This window comes from Corvus cornix, chromosome 4A (assembly GCF_000738735.6).
Source record: "Corvus cornix cornix isolate S_Up_H32 chromosome 4A, ASM73873v5, whole genome shotgun sequence".
Classification (NCBI taxonomy): Eukaryota; Metazoa; Chordata; class Aves; order Passeriformes; family Corvidae; genus Corvus; species Corvus cornix.
Genome location: NC_047058.1, coordinates 5,041,721 through 5,061,994, shown reverse-complemented (window position 1 = coordinate 5,061,994; position 20,274 = coordinate 5,041,721). Strand labels below are relative to the sequence as shown.

General features: G+C 38.3%; 1 protein-coding gene across 4 annotated transcripts in view; it reads left to right on the top strand.

Moving 5' to 3' along the window:
* DIAPH2 (diaphanous related formin 2) overlaps positions 1-20,274 on the top strand; it is a 183,711-nt gene that overhangs the window by 79,930 nt on the left and 83,507 nt on the right. For all 4 annotated transcript variants that reach the window (XM_039572387.1, XM_039572386.1, XM_039572385.1 and 1 more), the window contains 2 exons: positions 968-1,097; positions 11,631-11,755. In XM_039572387.1, coding sequence (XP_039428321.1) covers positions 968-1,097; positions 11,631-11,755 — 255 coding nt within the window. The remainder of the gene's footprint in view (positions 1-967; positions 1,098-11,630; positions 11,756-20,274) is intronic.

The window sequence follows — 20,274 nt, the reverse complement described above, 5'->3', positions numbered from 1 at the left end:
GGGCAAACTAAGAAATTTGATCTTAAATTCGTTCTCTCATTCTCTTAAGTTCCTGATGTTTCTTTGTCTGGACACGTGCGCTCTGCCATGGAATTTAGCCACGAGCTTATTGGAAACATGCCACTGGTCCTGTATTCTAACAATTATTTCAGGTTTTGGGGGTTTTTTTGTTTTTTTAACTAAAAAAACTCATTTCAGCAGTTCATGCACTCAGGCTAACAGAGAACAGAGTCTTATCACTTCCAAGAATACTGATGTATTTCAGGCCACTAAAAAGTGCCTCTGCAGTTGAAAGAACAGCAAAAATACACAGTTACCTGTTACTTCACCTTGTGCACAGTTTTCCTGCAGTTTTTCATAAATACAGCTGGATGTATTAAATTTCCTTTACCTACAGTCAGGATTACCTTTGCTTTTTTTGTGGTCATTCTGTATTCCAGTAAGGGTTCATTTATTTTGTGTCTGTATAGAATTGGTCTCAAAATCTTCAGCCTAAAGCAGCGTGGTTTAGATTGTGCTTCAAGAAAAAATTGTGGATTTACAACAAGGAGTTAGTTTAACCTGACTGGTCAAAATACAAATTCTGACTGTTAGGACAATGTCCAGCTATGGAGCATTTCAGGGATTTGCATTGAAGGAATATTCTAAATTCTGGTCTGTTTAATCTCTGTTCACATCTGTTTTTTATCTGGGGGGATTCTGAACTGGCAATGCTAAAATCTCAGAACTTATGGACTGTCTTCAGGTTTTGTTCTCATCAAAACTAATCATTCTTTTTTAAAATATTTCATAAGGTAGATTCCTTTTGTAGTCCTAAATTATGGAGAATTCAAGAAATTTCATTTTTTAAATGTGTTTATTTGCAGGCAACCCGTGTAGGCAATGTCTTGCTTATGAGTCGACATCTACAATATTCACTTTATTGAAGCATTTTTTCTCATTGTTTTCACCTGTGTTCACTTTTTAGATTCGAGATACAAAATCATCAGATCAGAAAACGACCCTGTTGCATTTTCTGGCAGAAATCTGTGAGGAGAATTACCGGGACATCTTAAAATTTCCAGATGAATTGCAGCACGTGGAGAGTGCAAGTAAAGGTAAGCAAATGGACAAAGCACCTAAAGGTAACAGTTGTTTGCTTTGACATTAAATGCTTCCAGCATCTCATTTGAGGTTGTAGGATTATGTAAACTGTAAGCATTGATAATCCACGTGGATTGTGCCTTTCTGGTATTTATTGAGCTGAGAAGTCAGGAGGGAAAAGCAGTAATAGAGCAACTCCTCTTTTTCTGTAGCGGGCTGTGAAAATAAAACAGTGTATTTCAGTGAGGTGCTTGAAAAACCACGGCTCAGGAGTTGCCAGCAGTGCAGTGATGGTGTTCAGTGTCCCATTAAACCTCTGAAGAGTGAGCACTGTGTGTGCACGTGAGCCTTCACACACAGCGAGTTCCTCGTTTCCACACCTGATAGAGAATAGCAAACATGCTTTGGAAAAATCCCAGGCTGCACAGGAAATAGAGTTTAATTGTGCTGCCCTGCACAAATTAATACTTTATTTGTGGTCAGTCAGCAGCCCAGGCTGGTGGCTGTGGTACCTTAGTTCATCTGTTGGGCACGTTCTCATGGGACACAGGCTGTGCTGCTTGGCACATTGCTGCTGAGTTATTGATGGCAAAGGTAGGTGGTAGCTGAAGATAACAAACTTTTAATTTGCCTGGGCATTAATGGTCCATCAGAAGATAAATACCTGGGTAGCACCAGAATATCAAGGAAAATAGAGGGGAGAAATAGTTGGATAAACATTTCCATTAGCTCTGTCCAGGTTTGCTCTCGTAAATTTTTGTCTCCTTTTTTCCAGGGTTATCAGTCAGTGTCTCTCTTCAGAGCAGTGATTAGCTGTTAGACAGATACTTTATTAATTAGGCCATCATTTGCTTTCAGTTTGTGTTCTTCTGTCTTAACCTGTCTGGTGAGAGCAGAGCTCTTGTTTCCCCGAGGACCTGGGGAACAGTTCATCCATCAACCCAGCTTTGCCATTGTTTCATCTCAGACTTCTTCACACTTTTGTGTCTGTCTTTGTCATACAATTTTTTTGCTGTTTCTTGAACTTTGCATGCACCTTTCCTTATTTTTTTCTGTATATAAATTGTATTTTATTTGTACTGATGAAATGTGTCCCTGCCACCCTTTGCTGCAGGGTGGTTCGTAGGCCTGAGTGCCTATGGACAAAATGGGACTGATCTGGGATTAGTGGGGTGTCTGTGCAAGGCCAGGAGCTGCACTGGATGATCCTTGTCATTCCCTTCCAGCTCAGGATATTCTGTGTTTCTGTGGTGGACTAATGCAGTGATTAATTTATTTATGCAAGTAGCAGTTGGGTATCTTATCTAAATTCCAAAAATGTTTTCTACCACTTGATAATTCTTTTCTTGAGGTGACTTTTAATTTTTTTCTTCCTTTCTTTGTAAAGTCTTCTGGTTTACCAGGCACTTTTGATGATCTTTTATGAATTTTCTTCTGTGGCTGACACTTGACCTTGCAGCTTTGAGATTTTTATAGTTTGATTCAAAGGCTCTGATGTTCTGTAAGTTGACTTCAGGAATTAAACTGAAAGAGTCAGTAAAGTTTAGTTAAGCTGTAGCATCCTAAACAGAGAAAGCCTGTTAATGGGAGCAAAGCCTCTAATAATTCTGATGCTTAGAACACATATGAAAAAGATTTTATTGCAGTTAAATTTGTTTCATTCTGTAACATAAAAGCTGCATTTCTTATAAACAGCAATGACTTCTAGCAGAGCATAAATTACTGTTCATTTTTAATGACCAAACCTTCCCTTTTGGCCCTTCTTTGCTTTCTGGTGCAAAGCAGAGTTTTGGCAGAATAACCGGGATTTGTGCACGTTGCTTCAGCTGTTCCCCATGGTCCTTCTTGGGGTTCATTAATTGTAATGTTCATCTGCTCTCTCACATGTGGTGCTTTTTTTGTGTAGGAAGTTGAAGTGCTTTGCGTGCAAGAGATATTGCACTTCCTATTTATTGTTTGGTGTTTTATAAACCAGTGGTTTCGGGGATGGGCAGTTGGGTTTATTTTTCCTGTGGGAAGCCTCTTTTGAAAAAATTGATATGAGGATGCTGGCATCAGTTAGTTATTCATAAAATAGGAAGAAACCTACCAGCAAATATTATCTCTGCATGAGTTTTAAATAAGGAAATACGAGCTAGACAGGTGAGTGTCATTACTTGAGATGGATGCTGGTACTTTTCAGTCAGGAGGCAGCCTCGTAGTTAGGACTGTACATAACCTTCTAAATGTTACACTTGGCATCTGCAACTTCTTTTAAATCTTGGCTGCATATTCTCAGTTCCATGTAAAGAAAAAAAATCCTGTTCAGCTTTAATTTTCATCTAAGAATAAAGAATCAGCATCTGAACAATGGCTGTTTTTTTTTAAATGAAGAGCAGATAAGGCATAAAACTGGATTTTAATATGAAAAGGTCAATGGGATTAGATGAACTGCCCATGCATGTACTAAAATCTTCAATAATCTGATATAAGGTATAATAAAATAGTTAATCTTTTTAAAGATGGAAGATCAACCTGGAGGTTTATGAAAACTAAAAATAAATTAGGAAACAGTTTTATTCTGGAAAATATGAGCAAAGGTCAAAGTGATTAACGATCAAGAGATCATTGGAAAAGCATTTCTTCTTCCTGGAAGCAGACTGTGAAAGGAAAACCAATCAAAACTCACAAGGTTGTGACGAAGTGCATTGTTTGATGTCAGTGAAATTCCCTTCCATTCCCATCCCATATTGGGGTTCAGTCAAATATCTAAATAAAAGCAAGAGGTCAGAATTTCTAGACACAATCGCATGGTTAAAAGTATAGTTTGGAATTACTTAGAAAAGAAATGTATTTTTTAAGTCAAGTCTCTCCTGAGTGTCAAGCCTCTTGGAAATCATAAAAATGAAATAGGTAACACACAAAATTCAGATGATTAAAATAAGTTAGCCATGTATTTCATAACAATAACTTAATTTTAGATATTAAGAGCGATAGTTTTAAATTCCAGTTCATGATTCAAACATTGTGCCTGTAAATAATAAAACATAAAAACAAACCATAGCTGTGTCTCCATCTGTTGAATATCCAGTTCCTGATGTACCTGTTACCTGCTTGCTTTGTCTGCCAGCGGTGAGAGTCACTGGGCTGCAGAGATTCACAGCAAGTTGAGATTAACTGTGAAAGTGGTGTAGATATATTATATATATATATCTATCTATATATCTTAGTCTTTTTCAGTAATAATGAGGGCTTTTTTGAGCACTTAACATTCTGAATTCTTTGCCTGACATAAAGGTGTGCTGCTTGATAATTCTTTTAAAGTGTTGTTAAAAGTAAAATCAAGTGAAAGGGGCCTTGTGGGGGTGAATTAGGTCTGTGCAGTGGACTAAAAAGTACCAATAGCACCAGCACAGATTTGTCACTCATGTGGTCATTGAAATTTATTTCATTAATTTGCAAGCATATGATTCTGATGGTTGAGGCATCTGTCTAGAAAGGCCATTAGCAATCAGATACACTGTGGAATACAAATGTGTGTATACTTTTTTATTACAAATAGTGTAATAAAATATTAATTTTAAGATTTTATACAGGTACTTCACTGTGATTTAATGGCATAATTTTAGAATGGGGGAAATATTTTAAAACATCCTGTGCAACTGTCACTTTGAAGTATAGCAATTTAAAACATGCTCATAAGCAGCAGCCATTTTTCTGTCAAACAAAAGTTTTATAGTTTGTTGCAGCAGAAAAAAAACTATTTTAGCATAGAGATCTGCAGCATTCCACCTTGCACAGTTTAAATTGCTGAAACAGATTCTGCCCAACCTGGCACATGAGTGGTATAAAGCAGACAGTGTTTTGTGGCAGGAAACAGTTAATTCTGGCACCTGGGACTTTTCTCTAATGGCATCTGAAGCTGCTGGCATTTTGCATCGTAACCACAAGTTGTACAGAGACTTCTGTCATTGTTTTCCCTCACATAAACTGCAGTACTGGTGTGGAAGGAGCTCTCTGGGTGTTTTCCTGGCTGTAGGACACACACAGGTGGATAAAACACGGGGGACTCCTTCCTGTTGTGGTGCTCTGGGTGTGCGCCCAGCATTGCCCCGGGGATGGGGAGATGCATCAGCTCATTAAAAGTTTCCTCCAGTCACTTCTCCTTCACTGGCAGGCGTCAGTGAGGAAGGCAGGGAGGCAGAAACCTCACAGGCGCTTCTTGTGTTGTAGTTCCAAGGAGCAATTTCTGTAGGAGATCCTTTCGGAGGCTTGCTAAGATTCTGGATTGCCTTACACTCAGTAAAATTGCTCAGTGAATTTTCCCAGTCTGTGAAGTCTTGGAGGATTTTTGTTAGTTGCTGTCTGTGTGTAACAAATGGTGTACAGAGCTGTGGTTGTTCTGCATTCTGAAGCTACGTTTTGAAGTTATAATTTGGAATCCCCATTAAACAGCTTTTTGTATGGCTTGCATTTTAAGGCTCTGCTTCTCTCCCTGAAGTGTAAGTATCAAGGGCAAAATGAAAGAGCAGCCCAAATGACTCTCATGGGCTCTTGCTTATTAAAGAAATTAAAGCATTTAAGAATATCTGGCTGTAGTTAAACCAATTCAGAAGTGAAGATTGCTTTAAATGTCTTAAGTTGTGTAATCCATTTAGAATTCCTTAACACAAGCCACTAGAGAGAGGTGGAAGCTACAAAATGGCACTTTGTTCTTTCTTTTCCTGCTTATCTGTGGTTGAATTTGCACTTTGATGGCTGTGAGGAAGGTTGTGGCACCTCTGCAAGTGGGTCAGGCAGTCAGAAAGGGCCAGGTCCAGTTAGAGGTTGGGAGTATGAAGGGAGATCAGTTGGATGAAGTTGCCCAACAGCTCTGTGAGGTTTTTATATCAACAGCAGGTTGTGTGACAACAGCTTTGCTCCTTCTCTGTGCATTCCTTACTTTGTTTACTTGTCTCCTGTGCCTCATTTGCAATTTGTCTTACACCCTTGCCAGCAGTTTTGCTTCAGTATGCTCATTTAATACATTCTGATTTTGTAATTACAAGCTCTCTTTTAAAAATAAACTCAACTTTGGAGATCTTGAAAGACATTTGTAATTAAATCAACATCAAAGTACAGCGAGTTTCTGGAGTGCTCTGGAGGTGATATCCCATATTGCCAGGAGAATGCTGCTGATTGCAGAGCTGTTCTCACCCATCAGCTCCAGTGCTCCTGGTTATTTTTCTAAAATTGGGACATCTGTTTTCTAGAAGATTTGCAGTTGTAATATGAAAAGTCAGTTCAAGTAAAAAACTTTCTATGACAGGCTGTTTGCTGTTTAGTGAGGTAAATGAGAAGGGTAGAGGGGGAAGGCTGTTCCTGACAAGGGAAAGTTGGGAGTGTGGCACACACAGAGTGCCTGAGACTGAATCTCTCACTAAACTCTAAACCAAGAGTTACTGAGGCTTGGACTTGTCACAAAGTGTTTGATGTTCAAATTGTGCTCACCTCCACCTGCAGGTGGAGGGACAGTGACAGCAGTGCACAAGTGCTGTGTCTGTGTTTGGCCAAGGCTGTGGAGTTGCTGTAACAGCCTGAAAGGTGGAGCACAGCTGTGTCCCTGCCTTCCTTCACCTTCCCCAGCAGTGCTGTGAGCAGGCAGATGAGATGCTGAGGCTCTCCTGGGGAAGGAAATCTTAGCATGCAAATCAAAAGTGCAAATGCACATCTATGTGTGAAATCTGTTCAAAAATTCTGTTTTGAAGGCTCCTCCAAACAAATTCCAGTACATAGTAATAGGATATGAACAAATCATTGCTCTTTGGGTAGACCTGCTCTTACTCCTGGACTTGAAAAGGTGCAGGGAAGATTCTGCGAGGGAAAAAGTCTGTTGTGCATGAGGTACTGGTTGTTAAGCACAAGGGCTTTGTGTCAGAAAGCTTTCCCAGTTTTTGGAAGAGAAGGATGGCGACTCCTCTAGCTGGGTAAGATAGCATCTGTTCTTCTCCTTTGACCCTGAGGTGTTTAAACATTTATTGTCTTAACAAATAGAAACTTACTTGGTATGAATTGAGTAATCAATGCTTGTAATTCCTGCAGATTATGTACTTGCTCACCCATTTCCCTCCAAACTGCCTTTCATTCTTTTGTGGAAGACTACTTCCATCTGCCCTCAGGCAGTAAGAAATAAATAGTCATTAGTATGCTTACAATGTAGTTATGGTACAAATACTGTCTAGACTTAAAAATCCATGAGTTCATTTGCTTCATACAGACTTGCTTTTGCTCACTGAAGTAATTTATGTTGTTGTCTTTCACTTCAGAGTTGTTTCGAACTGTGCACATGGCCATGCCAGTTCTGTATCATTTCACCTCTCGTTATGGGGAGGACTCTCAGTCTGAGGCAATCTTATTTTAGAAAGGATTAGTCTGACCTTTGGTCCTATTGCTGTATTAATGTAAATACAAAATGCTTAGCTTGACTACAGGGACCAGCTAGTGCTCGACATCAACATGAGATTAACTGCTTGTAGCATTTTTCTGGGACTAAACTGCTCTACCAGACACTCACTAAGCCTTCCTTAGCGTGCAGACTGTGCAACTGCTTTCTCCAAAATAAGTAGATAGGATTGGGTTGAGTGTTTTTTTTCTGAGGAGCAATTAATACAGGGAAAATAATAAGGTGAAGGAAATTATTACCTTCCATGTCAACATAATATTGTGCTCTCTCTTCAGTGACTGTGAATTTCTACTATAATTAAATAATAATATGCAAAATAATCTTTTAATCAGTCCAAGATTTAATGATGCATGATTGAGTTGCATTCAGTATTTGTGCAGAGACAATACTGATAGATCCAAGTGCTTGTATTAGTCTGCCCCTGAGAGGAATAATCTGGACAATACATTATTACATGACTTCACCTGGTTCATGTTAGTTCTCTGTTACAGTGATCCTGCAGTGAGTTGAAACATGCATGTTTAACTCCTGCTATTGGCTCTTTTCTTTGTCTCATAAATCCTTTTATCACCATGGTTTGAGGTACACACATTAAAGGTGCTCTATTTCTTTCCCTGTTCCAGCTTCAGGTGCCCTCTGCAAGCTAACCTTTCCTTAGGGCTAAACTAAGGGCCAGATTGACACAATTTGGACCAGATTGAGAAATTGTGCTGCCTTTTTTCCTCTCGTTGGCCTTGAAGATGGGCCCATACATAGGCTTTGGGGTTTATGCAGTTTTTTCGGACAGGGCATTTGGGGGGACCACTGCAGTTCCTCCGGGCTGTCTTCCCCACCATCTGCACATGTTCTCAGAGACTTTAAAAGCCACATCCCCACCCCTTACTCTTGATATGTTTCTGAACCTGTTGTCTAAGAATGCACATCATTCCTGTCTAAACTCATTTATACTCTGTCTCTACTGTTCCCTGTGTCAGTGCATTTGACTTTTGAATTCTCACACTTTGCCATTTCTTTGAATGCTGATCTTTCCACTGGGGATGGGAGTCTTAATTGTCCTGTAAAGCTGTGAGGGTGGCTGAGGTGGGTTGTTTACTGCTGTTGATTTGTTTTAATTTGGAAATGTGGCAACCATTTTATCTTTGCTAATCCAAGGAAATAAATGGCCAGGCATCCTTTAGGTTGCTTCCTTTTTTTGGGGGTCTGCTCATCCTCAAGTGTTTGGGGTTACACACAGGGCTTTTTTTTTTTTTGTGGTGGCTTTTGGTGCTGGGGTTTTTTTCTTCATATTTTCTGTATTTGCCTCATGTTCCTGCCTTCAAATCAGTTATTTATGTATTGGATTTAGTTGGTTTTTCTCTCTTGTTGCAGCATTAAATGGAATAATGTTGGAATGGCTGCTCCAGAGAGGCTTTCTCAGTAAGAGCCCTTGCACAGTGCTTGCGTGCCACTGAAGGCCAAATGCTGCCTTTCATGTCCATTTTTGAGACTAGTTCTATTAAGATACCTAATTTTCACATGGAATGATGGGCAAATGGAAGGTGAACAAGCCTCTGTCTTTGAGGAGTGCAGGGGACAGGCTGTTCAGTGTGTGCATTTTGAAATGGTTTCAAGGAAATGGCTTTGTGCTGCAAGTAGGATTTATGCTTTCATAAATTAAAACCTTGCAAGAGTTTGAAGAAATTTATATGAATTTCCCTGAAAGTAAAAGGTATTCATGCTGATTCCTCTGCACGTTACTGAAGTAGTAAATCTCGAATAAAAGGGTTTATGGGAGGAAATGCAGATATTTTATTATAGTCTATATATATATGTTCCCTGTTCTGTCGTCTTTTTAAATTTGTCTTGCAGAACAACAACTTCATAAATTATTTGAACAGAAACTTGTACATTTGCCTGGGCTAGGGGAAAAAAAAAGTTAACAGAATTGCATATTCTACAATGTCTTTTTGTTAATTGAGTGTGAATATAGCAGTTAATTCTGGGAAGCACAGCTTTAGGATGCAGCCTTCTTGCTTGGATAGAGGATCTCCATCCTTTCAAAGCCAGTACTGCACCTCATCTAGGGCTTTCTGAACTTAATTTTATAGAACAGTGTTACTGAAAACACTTTACATCCATCTTAATCACAAAGGCTAACAGTTATTTGTCATTGCTTGCTGAATTTCTTTGCACTTTGGAATTTCAGACAAAAATAAACTTTTACTCTTGCTACATGGTCATGCATTTAAATATTTTCAAATGGCTGCAAACAGTTAAACTTTGTGTTACGTTGCCTATTTACGTACCAGCTGCTATTTTTTTTATGAACAAAGCCACCGTTTGCATCCTCCTCATTTATTTTTCAGTTCCAGCATTTTCCTTCAGTGCTGTTTCTCCCCATCCAACTGCACAATGGCCTATAAAAACATTACAGTAATTCAGGTTCTTCAGTTCAAGCAGAAATGTGTGCTTTGATCATGATATCAAATGATTAAACTAAGGCAACCAGAACCTAAAAGCTTTGATAATTAATGTTATTCTGAATGTTTTAGTGGTTGATTTCAAGGTTAACTCTCAAATGTGATTTTAAAAGCTACAAGGATTCTGTGGTCAGTATAGATTCCTACCCCAGCTGAATTAAGCTTAAAAAACTTTCACTGCAATTCTAGGGCTACATGATTAGTAGTTCCTTTGGTACCCAGTATAAAATGGATAAAATTGAAAATAAAATCAAGACAATGGCTGCTATAAAGACAGCTCTATTGGTGCCTTATGTATTTGAACACGCTCATGAAATCAGTGTTATGGCTGATGTGAGTCGTTACGTAGAAAGAATAGAAAATTGATTTTCTTCTGGGAACAGCTTCCTTATTTACCAGATTTTTATTTCCTATATGCTGTTTTTCAAGCCACCGTGACTCAATTTCCTTCTACTCTTGAATCTCACGTAGTCACAGCACCATTTTTTTTTTAAATAGCAAGAAAACAGAAATATAAATGGTTCTTTAGAAAGTACTTGGTGGAACTTCTGGGCAAACTGCTTGCCATCAAAAGATAATAAAAACCCCTTAAAAAAATGGAGTCATTTGCTTTTCTTGGCTGCACTAGGGAGAAAGGGGTCTTGGGATTCTCTGCTTTTCCTTGGAAGCACTGGTTTGTGAGCTGTGCAAGAGGGGACACAGAATGGAAGAGAGGCTTGGGTGCCAAAAGGCAGCTTTCAATGAAGAGGAGGTGCTTGTCCAATTGTTCTTATGATAAAAGTGAGAATGACAAATGGACCCTCATGGGTTATGGCATAAAAGTCAATATTACCAGTTCAGATTTAATTCTCCAGCTAGACCAGGAATTTCTCTGCAGAGACTCTCTCACTTTCCAGGTCTGGAATTTCTTTGTGATGTGGGATTGCCTCGCTGTCACAATGGTGCTGTCATTTTTTGCTCACATGATGTATCAATTAGGGGTTGTTTAATCCAAATTAGCATCACAGTGGTTTTCACTAGAATAGCTTGTCACACAGCAAGCAGGAGTTCTTTACAGTACCCTCTTTTTTTAATGAGTGTGCTGTACTGTGACTCCTTTACATCCTTTTGATTATCAGCAGCTTTTATTATTCAGACCTACCTTTGTCATTTACACAGCTCTGGGTCCCAGAAATCAGTGTAATTTCAGTAGAAGAAAAATATTTAATTTTTTTTCCCCCATGTCTGTTACTTAAATCATTCCTGTAACAGAAATGTTAATAATAAGATCATTCATTTAACCAACTACATGCATGAAAAAGATGAAATATCTTTGAACTCTAGTTAGTTTTTAATCTTTGAATTAGATTTAAAAGAATATTAGAAATAATAATATTAGAAATATTGGAATTTTTGCCATAAATTTAAATAGAAATGGAGTAATTTGAACTAATGGTGGAATTAAGTGGTGACATTTCGATGTTAAATATGATGATCTGGTATATTACAGGAGATATTTTCACTTTATTTTTATGAAGGGAGGGATTTTTATGAGCAGTAATTCAGAAGAATGTGAGTCTACTTAATGGAATCATTCTCTTTAAGACTATTTATACTGACACTGTTTTTTCCCCTTTCTGGAATCTGGAAGCTTTATTCTTTTTTTTTTTTTTTTCCCCCCCCCTCAGTTTCAGCCCAGACTTTGAAGAGCAACCTTGATTCAATGAACCAGCAGATCCAGCGCCTGGAGAAGGACATTGAGAATTTCCCTAAAACCCAGGATGAGCACGATAAGTTTGTAGAAAAGATGAGCATATCCTTTTTGCACATCCTCACTGATCATCTGAACAGTCTCATCCTCTGCTTAAGTATTTACAGCACTTGAAAATCGGTTTTAAGTCTCTTCTTTCACACATTTCTTCTAGAGCAAAGAGCATCGGTGAACATGGTGAATGTGAGCAAACAGAACTGAGGAGAGCTGAAAGCATCAATAATCAGATTTTCAAGGGGGCAACCAGAAAGCTCTTTTGAAGGAAGTAGTTACAGTGAGCAGCCTGTACTGAGTGAACTCAGTATGGTGATTTTTTTCTGTCTGAAAGAATTACTGAATCAATTTTAGAAACATACCAGTGGCAAAGTTGATATATTTATTATTTAGTTCCAGATGTGGTGTTTTTTGAAGGGCAGAGTATTAATTTTGTTAATGGTTTTTTGGTTATTTTTTACCATCATTTTAGAGAAATATTTACATTTCTTTTCACACGAAAGTGTTTTGTCCTTTAATTTCTGTAGAGAATAGAGACTGTGGATCCTTTAAGCACTACCAAGTAGAATCTGTGGGAGACTATAATATGGTATCTGTCTAGCTTGTTTCTGTATATCCAGCTTTCATTTTGTTCAAAAGTTTGAGTAAAAAGCACACTGTAGATACAAGAAGTTCACAAAATTGCAGCAAAGACTAAGAAAAAGGCATTTTTTTTTAAAAAAAGAAACCCCCAGTTTTTTATTGTGCACAAATCCCACCCCTGTGTGGATATGGGAGCGTTTGGAGTGCAGTGCATGGCAAGTCCAAGGCATTTTGTGCATTATAGAAGCTCAAATAGTTCCTGTGATATCTTTCCTTTCTTGCTGCAACAGAAGTCATGACAGAAATTGTGGGGTTTGGGGTTTTTCAGAGGAAAGAAAAAGGGGGGGATTGATGTTCAGAGCTGTTCACAGCTGCTCATCACGTTCGGTGGGTGGATGTAATGAAGAGCTTCTCCCCACTGCTGTGTCTGTGGAAAGTCAGTTTTTTTGCAGGATTTACCATCTGAATGGAGTCAGTGACAGAATTTCGCAGAAGATATTTAATATTTTCTCTGTATGGATTTATTTTAAGTTCCTGACAAGACTGCAGGAAAGGAGCTTAAGGGAGACAACTCCTGACTAAGTGGAAAATTGTTTCTTATTCCTTACATCTTCCCTTTCACCTTGTCTTACGTGCAAGGGTAAGAGACTTGCTGCTGGTAATCACGTTTATCAGTTGTGCTGTTAAACAAAGCTTCTTATTTCCCTCAGGTGCATTCACGTCAGAAAAACTTCCAGAATTGCCTTGTAACTGTCCTGTGCCTTGTCACCCCGTGCAGGCTCTGCATTGTTACAGCAGCCCCGCTCTGCTCATAACTTAAACCAGTTTCTGAAATGCACCTTTACCACTGCTGCTTCTTGTTAAGTTGGACAGCTCTGCTTTCCAGCTTATAGGAGTTATTTTCCAGTTGCATTGTCCTTTTGTTACCTATGTATTTCCTTATTGAAATGATTGGCATCACCCAAATGATTTGGCAAGAAGAAAGAGCCAAGTAGGTAATATTTAACATTTTTCTCTGTAGCTTGTCACCTGAATTTCTTAGAGAAGAAAGTTTGTCTGACAATGCAAAAGAGTAAAAGAAAGTATGTACTAATGCTTCTTAGGATCCTCCTGGTTTTGCCAATACTATGTCATGTTTGAAAATGAATTGTTCCAAGTGTCCTGGGCAGCCTGGCTCCAGTGCGTGAACGTTGATTCCCAGGTAGATTACCAACCCCTGTAATTGAAACAGCCCCCAGAACTGTGCATGCCTGGCAGCTTTTATCATCCCTGGGACTCTGAGGGCTTGACAAAAGAGATAAGCCTGTAAGAAATGAACTGATTCTACCTCAGGATTTATGTTTGCGTAATTAATAGATGACCTGATAAGGGGCGTGTTTCTTCTTTAGAAAGTCATCTCCTGTTATATCAAGTGATCAAGTTTGTTTCTGCTTATCACTGAACATTTTAAAATTTTCTACACTCCCATATTTTTATTAGATTGAAGAATAATTTTTGAGGGTGTAAAAGTGACACCCTAGTTCTGCAGTATGTATTTCTTTGATTTCGTCAGCTGCCTGAAGATTTGTTGGTGATGGCACATACAGAGATTAGAAAGTTACAGAATCTCAGGCTGAACATCTCTGGGTGTGTCAGAAAATTTGAGATGTGTCTCAGTAGAGTTTTAGCATGCAGGAATTATAATATTCAAGGCATAGTTTCTCCTTCCTGTTCCTGCCATAAACAAAGCTGTTTACCAGTAGTTGTGGATGAGACTTTCTTGAGAGGGTGTGAGAGTAATACTGCTTGGAGTATCAAATTAAGTAAATTAAGTCAATAAGTTAATAATTAAGTATCAAATAATCAAGTTAACTGACAGGAAAAATACCATCCATAATACTAATTCATAATAATGAAATTAATATTCATGATATAGAAGCAAATTCTGTGAAAGAATTTAAGTAATTCTAGTTTTTTCCCAACTCTTTTTTTAACAAACAAGCTTTTGGTACTGTGACAAAAAGATGAATAGAAATTCTACCTATGTTTTCATTTTGGATCTTTTCTTGGTCAGTTTCTAAGCAAGATAATTTTTTACTTCACTTAATCAGTTTTTTATTTAGCACATACAGTTATTCATCTCAGTGTAGTGTGGCTGAAGAAAATAATGGGAATAAAATATTCCTTCTGTGAGTTTCTTGCTATATTAATTATATATATAAATACATTATAGCTATTTCTTGCTGTATTATAAACAACTTGTGTGATTTCTGAAACAACTTTATGATCTGATCTGTGGCTGGCATTGTATTTTACTTGAAGATGAATTTGTAAATAATTCAGCTTTAAATGGGAGAGGTTTCTTTTATAACTAGCCCTGCTGCATGAAGCACTGGGGAGTCTGATTCAACAGTTTAGAAGAGCAATTACAGACTATGCCAAGTCTTGCTTTTGCTCGGGGTTTTACTTCAGTTTGTGCCTCTAATTGAAGATCTTTTCTAAGGTGCAGAGCTCTGAATTTTATATTTACTTGCTGTAGGTGTATACACTGATTTCAGTGATGTTGAAACATGAGTGTCTAGTTGGGACTTGAGAAAGATACTCAGATTAATGGAGTTCAAATGTAAATGTTATTAACAAAGATTAAAAACAACAGAATGAAAAGCAATTTCAGAGGGAACGAATGAAAAGTTGGGCAGAGTTAACATCAATATTGATTTAGAACTATAAATACATGAATAATAAATACCACTTCTTTCCCCCTTCCAACATCTCACACGCATTCTATGACAAAAGTTTATTCCTCTAGAAAATAAACAGGAGCTTTGAATGTTGTTCCAAGGAGAAGGGGGTGAGTGAGGGAGCATATTTGGTCCCTGGTTTAATCCTTTTCCTTATCCTACTGCCTGGAGAAGAATGACTTTGGCTGTGTATATTTTATGAAAAATCTGACATGAATTTATTTCTACAAAGGGTCCTTCATGTCCTGGTGTATCCTTAAACAGAGACCTTGTATGGCTTTTCTCTTTTCAGCTGTGTCGTTCACCCTAATAAGAGACATTAATGTGCCTAAACTTGTTAAAATCTTTTGCCTACCAGAGCACTAAATGCTGCCACGTGGGTTTTCTAACTGATTGCATACATGTGAAGAATTAAAAGCTTATTTTTAAAGAATTGCAAAATTAAGAGAACGATGAATGAAAGAGCAAAAATTACTGCAGATAAAAAAATTCAAAGCACTGTGCATTCATCTTATCATTAAATGGAACAGCAGCAATTTGTGAACTAATTTTAATTTCCAGTAAGGAACACCATTCATTAGAACAGAATCCTTTTTATGGAATAAAAAGCTGCCTTCCTGAAAGGCATGTATCCTCACTTGATGTGCATTTATGCTCCTAGTTCTATCTAATAACCATTACAGCTTCACAACTGAATACGAGGGGTTTATTTCCTCCCTTGATGGACGTTACTTGTACAGAAATGGTCTGGGAACAAGGCTGCTTTATGGGGGGGGGACTTTTATGCAGTGGGAATGTTCAGTATTTAATGTGCATTAAACATCAACTGATAATTCTCTTGCAGGAGCTGCACTGCAGAGTCTCTTAGAGCAGCTCCTTGGGAAGGTGCAAATGTTCCCAGAGCAGGATCTGGGCATCTGGAAAGGGCTGGGAGCTGTGCCCCTGGCTGTGACTGAGCAGCAGGACAGCAATTCCACCTGCCCCAGAGTGCTGAGACAATGGCAATGGCAGGAATGCTCCTGGCATCTCTCAGCACTTGGGATTTCCTCCTGGCTTCTCAGGGAGGAATAATTCCCTTCAAGTGTTTGGAGATGTCGTTTTTAGGAAAGCCTGGAGTTTTTTTGGAACTTGAAATGTACTAGTGCCTTAATTTCTGTAGGAAAATGTACATTAATATCTGAAGTTGCTCATGAACAGGAGATTCTCATAAATAACCCCATGGGGAAACATTTCTGGGGCCTTTGTGTATGTCCCTGCCTTTGAAGTAACTATCTTCTGCCTGAATGTATTTAAATGTGGTTTAAAGGTAGAGGCATTTCTCAGTGCTTTGGGAGCTGGAAGAGAGAACCATTCAATGATTTTTCCAATTCCAGGTCACGTATAAACCTTCGAAGAGGTTGATATACCTGCCTTTTCTTGCAAAATATATATATATATATATAAAATTTTCTTTCTTGCTAGCTACAAAAATGACATTTGAAAACAGCTTAATTTGCAAGTGCAACTCTTGACTAAAGGAGAATTATGGTTATTTATCCATATAAAATACTTTTCCTAAGTAAGCCCTGTAATGCTGTACGGCTTCTGCCTTACAGTTAATTTTAGTATATAAATTGTTCGTGTCTCAAGGAACTTTTTGAAGCAGAGCATGCATTTAAGTGCCAGGAATACCTTTTTTTTTGCCCTGCTACAGACTTATGTCAATTTGAAGTGATTGGTAATGAGTTATTAAAATGTTCTTAGGAATAGCCACCTTGTACTACTGTTCTGTAGGGTCTTATGCAAATTGATTAACGTGAGCAAAGAAAAAAGTATCACATGGGTGGTGTACTTCACATTTTGCATCTAGGACGCTCTGTTCTAAGTTTTTGTAGCTCTAAGACAGCTAAATTTGTGATTTGGGTATTAGATTTGAGATTCCAGTGATTTGCTTGGCTGTTTGACAGCCCCCGAGTCTGCATGCCCCAGATTTGCATTATTTTGTATTGCCCCAAATGCAAGAAAAAATCCCTAAAATGCACTTTTGAAAAGGAAATTGACAGTGTATCATTTTCTGAGAGGTTACATTTAAAAACCTTTTATCTCTGAACACTCGCCTGATATTTAAATGGGGCTGCCACAGCAACCAAGACACACTTGATTAAACTGCTCGTGCTTGTAATTCTGAGAAGTACATCTGAGGGGCTGCAGGATTTCATCAGCACTGGCAGAAAATCCCCCTGCTGAAAGCACGGCGATAGAAGATAGGAAGAATTAGTTTGTACAAATAATCTGCTTTTCTTTTCCAAACTAGAGGCTCTTTTAGAAAATTCAGGGCATTGGTGAATGAACAGAGTTTTTCTTCTCCATTTTTGCATTGCTAATTGTTTAAGCTCGTGGCATCTCAGCAGTTTGAATCCTATTGAAGAACTGACCCAGCCAAGTTAAAAATCAGATTACAAGCAATTTGGGCTATATTTAGTTATGTATATTCAATTGACATTATTAAGCTATAGGGGAAAAAAATACCAGTATTTGATGCTGTTGAGCTCAAATGTACTTAAGTTGTTTACTTAGTCTTTAGAGAGTGTGTCTCCCCAGCACATAAATGATCCTGTGTGCAGAGCTGCCTTTTTATAAGTACCAGTTTAAAAATAAAATATTCAGCAGGTCAGAAATATGGCCAGGACCTTTTGCAGTTAGAGGGCACAACATCAGCAACACATTCTGAAATCTCAGTCCTCAACAACACTCATGCAAACAACCCCAGAAGCTGAAATTTTATTTATTTATTTATTTGGCAAGCCTGTTGTTCGCTGACAGTCATGATAGAACTGTTGCCATTCAATTTGATTTCCACTGAGAAATGTCCTCTGTGGCCCTGTGGCATTGACTAGCCCCTTCACTTACCTAATTCTTCACCCTGGAATAAAAAAAAAAAACAATAATCCCCCCACTAAAATGGCTTTGAAGTATTTGCATGGCCGGTGTCACGTTTGGTGTGAGTGGATGTTTGTCATGAAGGTCAACACCCATAATTGAATTAAGGTGAGGTTAAATGTGCTGATTCTGCTGCAGATAAATATTCCAGAGCTGCAGCTCATTACCCCCTTGTGTTTGCTGGGATGTGCAGCAGGTGAATGCTGTGAATCTTTGGACGAAGTTAACTTATAAAAATATATCACTGAAAAAAGGCAAATCATTTTGCTGTCCTAATAGAATGACTCTCCTTTTCTGGTCCTGACTGAAACCAGTTGTGTTTGGTTTGTGATGTAATACAGTAAATGGCACTGTTGCTAATTATTGTCCCAAATAATCATCTTTCTAAACTGGGGAGGGGGGAAAGATCAATCAATTTGTCATGATCCCATTACAAACCTAATTGCAGAATTGCAGTGCAGATTTTTACACTGGGCCATTTAAAGGGAAATGCTTTCCCTTCATCTACTCTGGTGCTTTGAGCATGCATGGTTACTAAGCTGTAACCCTTGTAGAATTAGATACTTCCCAATTAAAGATGAATTTAACCTTGTGGAAAAACAACTTTAATCTCCTTCTGCTTGGCCAGGTCCAGTTTCCCTGCTGAGAGACAGGATAGCATGAACATTGTAGGAGATGGCTGAGGAATGAAGGTTTGAGCAGTCATAGCCTTCGTTTTTCTGCCCCCTGCTTTGTTTATTCTGAGGAAATACTGAGAGATACATGAGAGGTAGTGGTGGAAGGGACTGTCATTCTGTCTGCTGTTCAGTCTGTAAGGTTTCAAAGTCAGTGTGGGATTACAAGGGTTTCTTGCAGGGTGTGTGGAGTGGCAGGTTTATCTTGGACCAGAGCACCACACAATCATTTCCAAACCTAAAGCACCTCCTTTGTTTTACTGCCTCTCTCTCTCTCAGCTTAAATGAGCCATGGTGAAGCTTTCTGGGATGAATGTGGGTGATTCTTTGTGTGTGTGGTTTTTTAATCACACCAAGTAAGAAATTTTCCTTAAGGTATACTGAAATTCTGTATTTTCCTCTGTGGTGCACTAAGCATCAAAAGAATTGTTAGTCTGTTTTTATTGCAGACCATCAAGTACCAGACGTGCTGTTTAGATATTTCATGTGAACTATTTTGTTTGATGGAGCCTGCGTGTTGCTTAGTGAAATGGAATTTGAAAAACTTTAAATTGGTCAGGTCTCATCTGGCAAGATTTCAGATGTTTATTTTTATCCTAATGTGAGTTTTTTTACAGTACTTTGCTGGGCTTTTGCTTTGTACCTGGCTTTATTCCCTTTATTATATCTATGTGCTTTAATATCTTTATATCCATTGTTGGGAAAGGAATTCTACCCAGGCCTGCATAATTGATCATGAGATACTCCATTCTTTTATGAACAAAACACGATATAAGCCAACAGAGAGACATTAGTAAATCAGTGTTTCAGTGCTTGACCAGTAATGTGAAAATTGCTGATTTGCTTTGAGACAAGATGAGCCTCAGACTACAGGCTGCCTTAAGGGTACGAACACAGCATGATGAGAGGTAACAATATGTTCAGTAGGATAAGGGATCATTCAGGTCCTTCAGGGGCTGGTGGGAAATCCATTTTTATCTACCTGCTTCAGAGAGAGTCTGTGACAAAATTTAGTCTATCAGCTAAATTACCAGACAAAAGAATCAGTAAATAATGCACATACAAAGAAGAGAAATACTGAAGGGTTGTGGATCAGGAATCAAGACCTCTGACAGTGTGAGAAAAACTTTGGAGAAGTGTGGGATACTATAATGGAGAAAACCAGTAATGGACTGTGCATCTGGGAGGATGTGGTTTATGGCAAGATAAATCGTGCACTGCCTGCTCTTTATGAGGTAAAAATCCAGAAGGCAGGCACAGTAGGAAATGCAGTATAAACAGTACGTTCTCATAAAGTAAAATTAATTAATTTGAATATTTGCTAAGGGTGTGTTCTTTATTTTGGTGTGTAGAGGTGGCATTGTGTGTTGATTTCACGGCTTTTATGTTTGTATAGATGCCATTCACCAAAGAAGTCAGGCCAGTCTGCCAATTGTTGGACAGAGTTGAAAGTAAGGCTGGCAGGGTGATGGGATCTCACAGAAATGAGCAGGCCTGGGGGGAGGAAAAGTAAAAGAAGTATATAGAGACAAAAAAAAAAAAAAAAGGAAAGAAAAATGCTAGTAATTCATCTTCAGGAAAAATCCTATGTTTTTTAATAGAAATACTGAATCCATGGACTAACTTAAAATTTTGTGCTTATATGCCCTCAGTCATGTCTAATAAAAGCTTT